At 46.0% G+C, this 13,257-nt stretch overlaps 1 protein-coding gene across 1 annotated transcript; it reads right to left on the bottom strand.

Moving 5' to 3' along the window:
• Positions 1 to 10,239: 10,239 nt before the first annotated feature.
• On the bottom strand, positions 10,240 to 12,264 carry LOC138372610 (collagen alpha-1(I) chain-like). Its single transcript, XM_069338100.1, has one exon. The coding sequence runs from the start codon at positions 12,262 to 12,264 to the stop codon at positions 10,240 to 10,242; it is 2,025 nt and encodes a 674-aa protein (XP_069194201.1).
• Between the last annotated feature and the right edge of the window lie 993 nt (positions 12,265 to 13,257).

Raw genomic sequence — 13,257 nt, forward strand, 5'->3', positions numbered from 1 at the left:
AGGCAGCACTGGATGGGTGGTCACCAGGCAGCACTGGAGGGGCTGCCACCAGGCAGCACTGGAGGGGCTGCCACCAGGCAGCACTGGAGGGGTTGTCACCAGGCAGCACTGGAGGGGTGGTCACCAGGCAGCACTGGATGGGTGGTCACCAGGCAGCACTAGAGGGGTTGTCACCAGGCAGCACTGGAGGGGTGGTCACCAGGCAGCACTGGATGGGTGGTCACCAGGCAGTACTAGAGGGGTGGTCACCAGGCAGCACTGGATGGGTGGTCACCAGGCAGCACTGGATGGGTGGTCACCAGGCAGCACTGGAGGGGCTGCCACCAGGCAGCACTGGAGGGGCTGCCACCAGGCAGCACTGGAGGGGTTGTCACCAGGCAGCACTGGAGGGGTTGTCACCAGGCAGCACTGGATGGGTGGTCACCAGGCAGAACTGGAGGGGTGGTCACCAGGCAGCACTGGAGGGGCTGCCACCAGGCAGCACTGGAGGGGTTGTCACCAGGCAGCACTGGATGGGTGGTCACCAGGCAGAACTGGAGGGGTTGTCACCAGGCAGCACTGGATGGGTGGTCACCAGGCAGCACTGGAGGGGTGGTCACCAGGCAGCACTGGATGGGTGGTCACCAGGCAGAACTGGAGGGGTTGTCACCAGGCAGCACTGGATGGGTGGTCACCAGGCAGCGCTGGAGGGGTGGTCACCAGGCAGCACTGGAGGGGCTGCCACCAGGCAGCACTGGATGGGTGGTCACCAGGCAGCACTGGAGGGGTGGTCACCAGGCAGCACTGGATGGTTGGTCACCAGGCAGCACTGGAGGGGTGGTCACCAGGCAGCACTGGAGGGGCTGCCACCAGGCAGCACTGGAGGGGTTTGAAATTGCCAGACGTAATGGGACCTTCAGGAGCTGGACACGGTTAAGGCTGTGGAGGTGGACATGGTTAAGGCTGTGGAGGTGGACACGGTTAAGGCTGTGGAGGTGGACACGGTTAAGGCTGTGGAGGTGGACATGGTTAAGGCTGTGGAGGTGGACATGGTTAAGGCTGTGGAGGTGGACATGGTTAAGGCTGTGGAGGTGGACACGGTTAAGGCTGTGGAGGTGGACATGGTTAAGGCTGTGGAGGTGGACACGGTTAAGGCTGTGGAGGTGGACATGGTTAAGGCTGTGGAGGTGGACATGGTTAAGGCTGTGGAGGTGGACATGGTTAAGGCTGTGGAGGTGGACATGGTTAAGGCTGTGGAGGTGGACACGGTTAAGGCTGTGGAGGTGGACATGGTTAAGGCTGTGGAGGTGGACACGGTTAAGGCTGTGGAAGCAAACAGGGATCACATTATGTCAGCTGAAAGAAATGTCTGCAGCAAAATGCTGGCCATTTAACATGATATACAAGAAGTCATTGGATGCAAGTGAACTACCGGAAAGTTGGAAAACAGATAATGTATTGCCAAAATAAGAAAAAAAGGGTCAAGTATTATTTGTTAAATTGCTGGAGAGCATCCCATATATGCATAACTTGGTTGATCATCTGGAAATGGCAGCCCTCCAAGAATGGCTTAAGGCTCATTAAATGAATATCACAAGCTGTGTATTCATAGGGGCTCATGTAAGAACCACTTTTAGAATAGGCCTTGATCATGGCTGAGTCATGGCCTTGTATTTCACGTAAGTCAGACCAATTATGCCACAAGCGGAATGAACAAGACAGATATCGATTGAATGTTTTGAATGGTTGGCTCTCATGGAATTGTTAGCCTAAAGCAATATTAATCTTCGAGTTTGAGCTGACCTCTAAACCAGTGCGCACTGAATAATAATTATGCGACTTTCTGCCGTCCATAAATATGAGGAATGAGAAATTACTATGCTCAACAATTTAACGAATCATAAAAGTTCACAAATATATAAAGAAATTGGGGAATTGTGAATTATTCTCCGCGGTGCAAGCCAGAATCCCACTTGTGATCTGCAGAAACGAATAGGTAATAATATACCAGAAACATAACTTAAATTAATAATCCCTACTAACCACTTATCCTGGATACATAAACAAAGTTGGCAACTTTAAATTCTACTAAAACACATATAACCCTAGCTCAATGAGACAATGTTTATGTATCACTTAAAAACCACATAATAATTACCTGACTTTTCTACGATAAATTAAATAAATAGGTAAACAAATACTTCAATGTATAAATAGTTGAGTCAGCAACCCACATCCAGTCCTCTCCAGCTCTTCAGCTCCACCAGCATCTACATTTATGGCAGGGAAACACGTCTATCTCCCATCCTCTGTTGCCAAAATTTACAAAATCTTTCAATGAGAATAAATTATTCATTAAACTTAGTCAATTACATTAACATTACTGAGTGACAGTTCATCATATACAACCCTAAGGAATATTACTAACACAGAAAATCTTACATATAATACTGAAACTAAGTTAACAAATCTGTGCCATAATAAATTCAGCCTGAGACGTGACAGAGAAGTGCCTCCAGCTGGTTACTGGAAGATGGCTTCAGCTGGCTGTACCACAGGGAGAGGACAAGATATAGCTTTAACTAAGGCATAAACCTCACATACAATTAGCTACTATCTAAATTTTTCTTAAATTATGTTTATTATATTTTTGATATTAGTAATCTAACTTAGAAAGTTCTTGGAACTTTTATGTCAATTAGAATATTTCCAGCCAGAGATTGAAGTCTCAATATTCAATTTATCATAACTAAATTTACATAGGCCTGAAACATGATTTGAATATGCAATTACAAATTAGTTACTGATGTGCAGAGTTAAAATAGTACGAATAAGAATTATGCTAAAACATTAACTTTACACATGCAAATTCAGCAAGATTCAAACTCTACGCTTTTAATCTTGCATACGCCTACTTTTACATAGTTACTCCACCTTTGCAGACTCAAGACACCAATAATACTGCTGTATTTACAATAAAGTTGTCTAGTTTGCAAGTTTCGTATGTAAATGAACATATACTATTGCAATTCACAATGAACAGCCAGGTTCATATCAGTGGTATACGAATAAGGTAACACACACACGCCTAAACTAAGTGCCTAAGTAAGCCCCAAAGATATTAGGAAGACTTTTCCAGGATAATAGGAAATTAAATGCGCTAACAAGTAAAATGGTGAGACTGATTCATCATCCAGCTTCAAATGTGAGTACAAATAGGTGAGTAAAGCCAGACACGAGCAAGCCTGCCAGTCACAGCTGACAGGCAGCACGCTCCGGCACACAGATAACTTTAGAGGAATGTGCCAAATATGTGAAAATATTGTTTGAAGAGAGATCAAACGATTTTTCTCTGAGGTCTACGGGAAGTTCTGTTTAAAAACACAAAAAGTCTTCGTCTTTAATAAGATGTATAATTAATGAATTGTATTTAATTTATTCTTCTCTCTCACTCCTCTCTTTCGCTCTGTCTCTCTCTCTCTCTCTCATTCTCTCTCTCTGTCTCTCTCTCTCTCTCTCTCTCTCTCTCTCTCTCTCTCTCTCTCTCTCTCTCTCTCTCTCTCTCTCTCTCTCTCTCTCTCTCTCTCTCTCTCTGTCTCTCTCTCTTACCGAGAAGGTAAGATTAATAATTCTAACACGAATTTTCTCAATATTTCTTTTGTTGAAGACGTCTTCAACGGTTTTGTTGAAGACGTCATAACTAGAAAGGTGAAACGCCATTCAACCTCCGTAGAGTCAACTAACGCAACACTTGTACCACCTATTAGACTGTTTTACAGGAACTTCTTTTCGATGACACATAAAATGGAGAAAAGTGTCTTGAAAGACATTACTGATAGGAACGTTATCCCCACAGACAAAAATCAGAAAATACAATTGACAATTTACTACAAAAACAAATAAACGGCCAATTTACTGATGAAAAACTCCCCAGACACCAAATAGAATGCCCTGAAGGAAACCAACGTCGTCTATGCCTTCACATGCTCGCTTGGGGACTGTATGCTCCAAAGAACTCAGTATATAGGGAAGACAACAACGTCTCTTTCTAGGTGATTAACTATGCACAAACAACAGGGCTCCATCAAGGAACATATAATCTCTTCTCACAACCTGACCATCACCAGAAAAATCTTAACAAGCAACACAGAAATCATCGATAAATACAGCGATAGCAGGAGACTCGACATCAGCGACGCACTACACATAAAAAAGTCAACACCAGCAATCAACAGCCAATTAATGCACAACTATATTCTACCTACTTCAAGACCAAGAACCAACATAGAAGCAGCTAGAGGAAATATGGGCCAATAGGCCTTCTGCAGTTACTTCCATTCTTATGTTCTCATACCCAATTTACACTCATTCATTCGTGTTCTGTCAAAAGCTTGTCTGTGGTATTCATCTCACAGTGCCATAATCTCGTTTAATGTCATGACAAGAGGACAATGCACTGAACAATAATGAAATGGAAATTACTCAATATACATGTGAGTAATACATCCGAGACCTAAATGTATACATTCTCCATCATAGTTCACATATTTCCCGTTAGTATTATGCAGCATTACATACAATAAACATATAAGGAGATTTTTCCAACTACATGACATTAGACTACTGCTATTCACTAGACTTTTAATATATATCCTCAAATACATGACATACATCTTTGATACAGAAATATAATATACGTGGTTATGTATGACATACATTGGCAATGCACAAATTATAATAATATACTGTCAAAAGAAGATTATCTATAATTTATAATATTCGTGAATTAGGCTAATCAACTAAAATATCACTATATAGTTTGAGCACATCATACACCAGCCTCAGTATGATCATACTGGTGTATGCGTGGTCATAACAATACCATTTGGCTAAAGCAAAGTTCCAGGTTTCTGATGGAGGTGGAGGTGTGGTGGGTTGATCCAACTTTAGATCAATTTGGATCCCATAGTGGTCGCTTGTAAGTATGGGCTCAACTGACCATATTGCTGTATCTCTTATTAAGGAGGCTGAAACGAAGGTAAGGTTTAATCTACCTCCTTGGATGTGGGTGGGTTCATTCTTGTTAAGAATTTGGATTTCTGGTAGCTGGTCTAGTAGATGTGCAATGTGAGTGCCGGCCTCATTTGTTGTGTTCGAGCCCAGTGCCAAACGATGATGGGCATTGAAATCACCACAAATTATTGTGTTTGAGGTGGCCATGTATCCAAATAAGACCGAGACATCCATTTCAGCACGTGGAGACCTGTAAACATTAAACACTTGAAGTTTGTCGTGTCTTAGCTCAGTGGATACTCCCATCACCTAGGTCCCTGCTCCCCAATCGGGTGGGCTGGTTATGAGCTTGGAGATCAGGTCACATTTCACATAGATGGCACATCACCTGGATTGCCCGTTGACCCATGGAAGGAGGAAGCCTCAATAGCCTGATATTTTAGATTCTAATCCGACTCGAAGCAAGCGCTCCTGTAATATCAAGATGTCTATGCCTTTGGATGCTGCTATACATTGCATATGTTGCAATTTTGTGCGCAGCCCTTGCACATTCCATTGCACTATCTTTAGTCCTCTCGGTCGTTGCAAATTGCTGATATTACCGTGGTATCCATAAAGTCAGATGAACTCACCATGGAAGTTGAAATTGAAGTTGAGGATCTTGGTGTACTTGAAAATGACTCATCAAGGTCACTATCAGAAGTACTGGACACTACCTGTTTTTCAGAAAAGTGTTTCCTGCACTGCGTTCTTGAAGGTGGGGATATGTTTTTTTCGACTTTCTTGAGCTTCTGCTCAATTGTCTTTCGAGTCTCTGTGGTTTGCTTGATACCGTGTTTCAACAGCAAACTTTCGACCTATTCCGTGACTAAGGCCTCAATGCCATCCTCTGGCATTGGCCAGAGGATGTCCAGTTGTGTGGGAGCACTACATACTTCTGTGCTGGTCTGGGCCTGTTTACTCTTTGGCCCTTATCAGTGGAAACTCGGACACTCTTGCTATCATTGCTCCCAGTGTGCTTACTGGATGCAATGAGCGAGCGATTACGTTAACCTATTTTCTTCAGGCCACCAGCCATCCCTCCGTCCTGGTCGGAGGCCTTCACACCCTCGACCATGACCGATGGTGGAGGGTCATGTGACTCATCCACCTTGTTTTGTCTTAGTAAGCTCCACACTGTTTTTGTGGGCAGGGGAGCTGGTGTGTGTTTTGGTTGGGGCTTCTGCTCTGCTGCAGGCGTGGGGAGGTTTATTTGGATTATTTTAAGCCTTTCGGGGCATCTCAAGTTCCAGGCGTGGTGGGCCTTGGAGCAATTTGGGTACTTAGTTGGACGGGCTGGTTTGCCTTGTGCTTATCAAGGCATATTTTCGTGTCGTGGGGCTGCAGACTCCACACCTTACTTGGCGTTGGCAGCCGAGTAAGGTGTGGCTCTGGGGTGTAAGACCTGTATTGGAACACACCCCAAATTCCAAAATTAAGCTTCTCTGGAATCCGTCCTGTTACTGTGAGAAGGACTTGTCGGGTTTCCTGTTTCATGGATTTTACCTGGCATCTTTCTGCTGACACCCCATAATTCAGCTTTTCTAAATGAGTTAAGGCCATGTGCAAGGGATAGTGGGGGACAAGGATCTTCCTTATTTTGACCTCTGTCTAGAGTTTGTCGCATTTCATGTAATTTTTAAGAATCGTTACAGCTGTCTCGTCTTTAGGCCTCAGAATATATTCGTCCCTGAGGTATGGCTTTGCACTGATCTTGAGCTGGGGTAGTCTTTTTCAAGGTTCACTACTGTGGTGTACGAGGACTTACCTTCAGCATACTGTACCTTGAAGACTGGAAGTGCGGATTTTGTCTGTGTAGTTGAAGTGCTTATTGGTAAAGGTTCCGTCTGCCGTCGATCACTGCTACCAACGACTACCAATAGTCTCACGGCTACCAATATTTTTGTACAGTCAATGTTGTATAGTGGTTAAGGTACCAGGTATGCCAAGGTGCATAGTTCTCCTGGCTTCTAACAGGAGAAGGTTAGGTATAATGTTAGCTTGTCTGGGTTCTAATTCTTCTGGGGTGTGGAGTTTTCAATTATATATATATATATATATATATATATATATATATATATATATATATATATATATATATATATATATATATATATATATATATATGTCGTACCTAGTAGCCAGAACGCACTTCTCAGCCTACTATGCAAGGCCCGATTTGCCTAATAAGCCAAGTTTTCATGAATTAATTGATTTTCGACTACCTAACCTACCTAACCTAACCTAACCTAACTTTTTCGGCTATCTATCCTAACCTAACCTATAAAGATAGGTTAGGTTAGGTTAGGTAGGGTTGGTTAGGTTCGGTCATATATCTACGTTAATTTTAACCCCAATAAAAAAAATTGACCTCATACATAATGAAATGGGTAGCTTTATCATTTCATAAGAAAAAAATTAGAGAAAATATATTAATTCAGGAAAACTTGGCTTATTAGGCAAATCGGGCCTTGCATAGTAGGCTTAGAAGTGCGTTCTGGCTACTAGGTACGACATATATATATATATATATATATATATATATATATATATATATATATATATATATATATATATATATATATATATATATATATATATATAATTATGACAATAGAGGAGACTACAGCCATGGGTATGGTCAGGGAGGACGTATATATACCAGCGAGCAAAAGTGACATAGAGAACAAACACTCTCCGTCTCACTGCGCGCTCAGATAATATTTATGTGTCAATAGAATTCGACCACATTATGTTTACTTCTCACTTCCTTCTCCTACCTCATCTCACATCCCCCTCTCTCATCCTCTCTCATCCACTCTCACACATTCTTATTTTGTATTATCTCCTTTCCCGTCTCTCATTAATCCCACATGAACTCCTATCTATTTCTCTCCTCCATCCCTTCTCTCAGCACCTTCTATGTGTACGTAGATACATAAAACTGGGCTACATAAGAAGATCTACGAAGACACGGTCAGCCTCCTCGCCTGCCTACCATTTACTGGCATCTACACTATCACAACAGCACCTTCTTCTCTTCAGATATGTCATCTCTTTATCCATCACTCTGTCTAATCTGGCCAGACCATATACACTCTCCCCTCCCCACCTCTCTCCCAGGGACGCCAGCTTCGCACTAAGGTGGAGAGAGGTACACACACACACACACACACCAGCTGGGTGTAAGGTGGGGAGAGCTACACACACACCAGCTGGGTGTAAGGTGAGAGAGCAACACACACACCAGCTGGGTGTAAGCTGGAGATAGCTACACACACACACACACACTAGGTGGGGTGTCTTGTGAACATATAATACCACAAAGGACTCCCTTATCTCGTCAAGTTTAGACCCATGATTAGTTTTCTGAGCGCAGTCCCGAGCCCCCTCAGTCCTTCAGCCCCTCGGCACCTCAGTCCCTCGGACTCTTGCCCCCTCGGCTCCTCTGTCCCTCGGCTCCTCTGTCCCTCGGCCCCTCGCCCCTTCAGCCCCTCGGCTCCTCTGTCCCTCGGCCCATCTGCCACTTGGCCCCTCAGCCCTTCGGACCTTCAGCCCCTCAGTCACTTGGCCTCTCAGCCACTGAGTCATTCAGCCCCTCAGCCCCTATCAGTGTTCTTCAGCGTGTTCTTCCCCCCCCCCCCCCCCGGAATTATGTCGGAAAAATCGACATTATTTTACTAACTTTCAATACATTAGGCAGATAATATTACTGTTGATTTAATCTACTACCAAATTAACTCAAAGAAAACGAGATGGCATTGAAATTTTCCTCGGAAGAAAATGGGGATATCATTGCCTTATGTCACCATTAAATTCACCAGTTAATACTATTTTGAATTCTTCTTAAAACATCAATCTCTGGACTGCAAACATCATAAGAATATTTCCCTTAAACCAACTTAATGATCTGTACTACAATAGATGAAATATAAACCCTCTTTCCACTTCTTGATAAAACGCATCTGGAGAACAGCCGATGCAGGAGGGAGGGAAGGAGGGGAGTAACCATTTTTACCCTGGACAGTTCAAACGTGTCAAGCTGTCATCTCGAGCACTTGTGCATAGCAAGTTATTGACGATAGTTGGATAGCACAATTCGACACCATCGTTACCAGGGAAGGTATTGTGTTCGTACATATACAAATGATTTGGAGAGCTCTTATTTCATTGTGTAATTTACTGCTTTGGTTATGCCGTATATAAACAATTAATATACGGGTGAGCAACAATGTCATCACTTTATTACAGATTATTATTATTATACATATAACTAAAAAACTTATATGTGGCAAAAATTACGCTGTAACCTCATCTGCAGGTAAACTGAGAAGTGAAGTTACTAATGTGGCATTTCTGAAAGACGGGAGACCACGTGACTGGCTGGCTACTCACTTGTTCTACATCAACGCCAGAATATTGAAGCCTTCTAGTCAGATAAGGCTTACATTTTCATTCACTAATTTGTAGTCTAACATTAGTAACATTGTAGTGAATGTCAACCAATCGATTAACTTTGATTGATAGACTATGTAAATAATAACCTCCCACCCCCAGATTGTGTAGGAAAAAATTTGTGAGAATTGTGGGAATTTAAATCATACAGTTCACTTTAACATCATACAGTTCGTTATCGAAATAAATAATTTAATGTAAGAAATAAATTAATAATGAATTAAATATAAATGATAAATTATAATTCATTACCTAAATTAATAATTGTATTAAAATAAATCAATAAATCCCACGAGACAGGTTTCCCCACACTAGTATTTATACGTCCTAAGGTTAATCTAGTAATCATAGGTTCCAGGATTGCTCTAGTATTTATATGTTTTAAGGTTTAGTATTTATATGTTTTAAAGTTTTTAAAGCTATTTATATGTTCGAAGGATGCTCTAGTATTTATATGTGCCAAGGTTGCCCTTGTATTAATATGTTCCAAGATTGCTCTAGTATTTATATGTTCCAAGATTGCTCTAGTATTTATATGTTCCAAGGTTGCTAGAAATTATGAATACCTTTGAACTCGTCCACCCACTGTTTATCTCCATCGACTTCATGCAGCGTAGCCATGGGAGCCAAGTCCTTTTAAAAGGGGCAATGGAACCCACCTCTTTCAGTCACACTGCTAAGTTAAATGAGGCAGTTCTAATGTAACATTAATCTTGTAGAAAAAGAAGACTATTGTTGAGGAAAGCTGTGTTATCAAAGCATTACTAAACTATCGCCGGGCGCACCATCGCCGGGCGAACCATCGCCGGGCGAACCATCGCCGGGCGAACCATCGCCGGGCGAACCATCGCCGGTCGAACCATCGCCTGGGAAACCATCGCCGGGCGAACCATCGTCTGGGAAACCATCGTCAGGGGAACCATCGTCTGGGAAACCATCGCCGGGCGAACCATCGCCTGGGAAACCATCGCCGGGCGAACCATCGTCTGGGAAACCATCGTCAGGGGAATCATCGTCTGGGAAATCATCGTCAGGCGAACCATCGCCTGGGAAACCAACGCCGGGCGAACCATCGCCTGGGAAACCAACGCCGGGCGAACCATCGCCTGGGAAACCAACGCCGGGCGAACCATCGCCTGGGAAACCAACGCCGGGCGAACAATCGCCTGGGAAACCAACGCCGGGCGAACCATCGCCTGGGAAACCAACGCCGGGCGAACCATCGCCTGGGAAACCAACGCCGGGCGAACCATCGCCTGGGAAACCATCGCCGGGCGAACCATCGCCTGGCAGATTAATGACTGTTATCGCAGCTTCCGCCCGACTTGGCCGCTGACGGTAGCTGATAAAATATTTGTTCTTAATTATCCTGACCTGACCTGCCTCGCCTCGGAGACCTGGCTCGCCCCGGAGACCTGGCTCGTCCCCGGAGACCTTGCTCGCCCCCGGAGACCTGGCTCGCCCCAGAGACCTGGCTCGCCCCTGAGACCTGGCTCGCCCCGGAGACCTGGCTCGCCCCGGAGACCTGGCTCGCCCCGGAGACCTGGCTCGCCCCGGAGACCTGGCTCGCCCCAGAGACCTGTCTCGCACTGGAGACCTGGCTCGCCCCGGAGACCTGGCTCGCCCCGGAGACCTGGCTCGTCCCGGAGACCTGGCTCGCCCCAGAGACCTGGCTCGTCCCCGGAGACCTTGCTCGCCCCCGGAGACCTGGCTCGCCCCAGAGACCTGGCTCGCCCCTGAGACCTGGCTCGCCCCGGAGACCTGGCTCGCCCCGGAGACCTGGCTCGCCCCGGAGACCTGGCTCGCCCCGGAGACCTGGCTCGCCCCAGAGACCTGTCTCGCACTGGAGACCTGGCTCGCCCCGGAGACCTGGCTCACCCCGGAGACCTGGCTCGTCCCGGAGACCTGGCTCGCCCCGGAGACCTGGCTCGTCCCCGGAGACCTGGCTCGCTCCGGAGACCTGGCTCGCCCCGGAGACCTGGCTCGCCCCGGAGACCTGGCTGACCCCGGAGACCTGGCTCGTCCCCGGAGACCTGGCTCGCCCCGGAGAACTGGCTCGCCCCGGAGACCTGGCTCGCCCCGGAGACCTGGCTCGCCCCGGAGACCTGGCTCGCCCCGGAGACCTAGCTCGCCCCGGAGACCTGGCTCGCCCCGGAGACCTGGCTCGCCCCGGAGACTTGGCTCGCCCCGGAGAATTGGCTCGCCCCGGAGACCTGGCTCGCCCCGGAGACCTGGCTCGCCCCGGAGACCTGGCTGACCCCGGAGACCTGGCTCGTCCCCGGAGACCTGGCTCGCCCCGGAGAACTGGCTCGCCCCGGAGACCTGGCTCGCCCCGGAGACCTGGCTCGCCCCGGAGACCTGGCTCGTCCCGGAGACCTGGCTCGCCCCGGAGACCTGGCTCGCCCCGGAGACCTGGCTCGCCCCGGAATCCTGGCTCGCCCCGAAGACCTGACTCGCCCCGGAATCCTGGCTCGCCCAGGAGACCTGGCTCGCCCCGGAATCCTGGCTCGCCCCGGAGACCTGACTCGCCCCGGAGACCTGGCTCGCCCCGGAGACCTGACTCGCCCCGGAATCCTGGCTCGCCCCGGAGACCTGGCTCGCCCCGGAATCCTGGCTCGCCCCGGAGACCTGACTCGCCCCGGAGACCTGACTCACCCCGGAGACCTGGCTCGCCCCGGAGACCTGGCTCGCCCCGGAATCCTGGCTCGCCCCGAAGACCTGACTAATCCCTTGACCTGGCTGACCCCATGGCCTGGCTAATCCAGTGTCCTGGTTCATATGCCTACCTGGCATACCCCTGGCTCACCCTTGACTTGACTCACCCGGTGACCTGACTCATCACCTCCTAGTAGTCATATATATATATATATATATATATATATATATATATATATATATATATATATATATATATATATATATATATATATATATATGCAAACACACACCCAGACGGGGTCACCGTGCATCCTTGGAAGGATGGTAAACAAGTGGTGTCGGAATTCCCGCCAAACTCACACCGAAACTACGACGTTGGTACAACGTTCGAACAAGTTTTAACACCTCCTTACCAGTTATAACAATCCATATAGAAAGTTGTAACAACGTTCTAATACGTTATAAATACGTTAAGCCAAGATGTAACAACTTTATTACAAGTTGTAACAAGCGGAAAATAGAGACAGCTTCGGATTGTGGTTCCAGACCTGGGACTACACGTGTGCTGCCACACTGGCCACTACCTACCTCCACTACAGCACGCGCGGAAGTGGCGGCGCTGCTTCTTTCAAGGAATCGCAGAAAATTATCAAATACAGAGGTCTATCACACTGCTACTGCTTTATTCCGATCGGTTCGGAGACCCTCGGTTCGTGGGGAAAATGTGCTTTGACGTTCCTGAAGGAATTGGGGGACAAATTGATCGGCGCTACAAAAGACCAGGACTCGCGTCTTGGGCACGAGTCCAACATCGAAGGAATTCGAAGAAGTGTTTGACTTGCAACAATGATCGAACCTGTCTGTGACATTTATCAATGTTTCCCATTGTCGTGTTTTTCATTTTACTTGTATTAGTTGTGTTGTGTATGTGTTAAGGCCACATTTGTAATCATGTAATTTTGTACAATAAAAATCCCTTTTATATATGTATATATATATATATATATATATATATATATATATATATATATATATATATATATATATATATATATATATATATATATATATATGTATATATATATATATATATATATATATATATATATATAT

This window comes from Procambarus clarkii, chromosome 39 (assembly GCF_040958095.1).
Source record: "Procambarus clarkii isolate CNS0578487 chromosome 39, FALCON_Pclarkii_2.0, whole genome shotgun sequence".
NCBI classification, from domain to species: Eukaryota; Metazoa; Arthropoda; class Malacostraca; order Decapoda; family Cambaridae; genus Procambarus; species Procambarus clarkii.

Excerpts from the sequence above, each read along its gene's own strand:
- LOC138372610 (XM_069338100.1), bottom strand. The coding sequence starts at position 12,264 with ATGAACCAGGACACTGGATTAGCCAGGCCATGGGGTCAGCCAGGTCAA.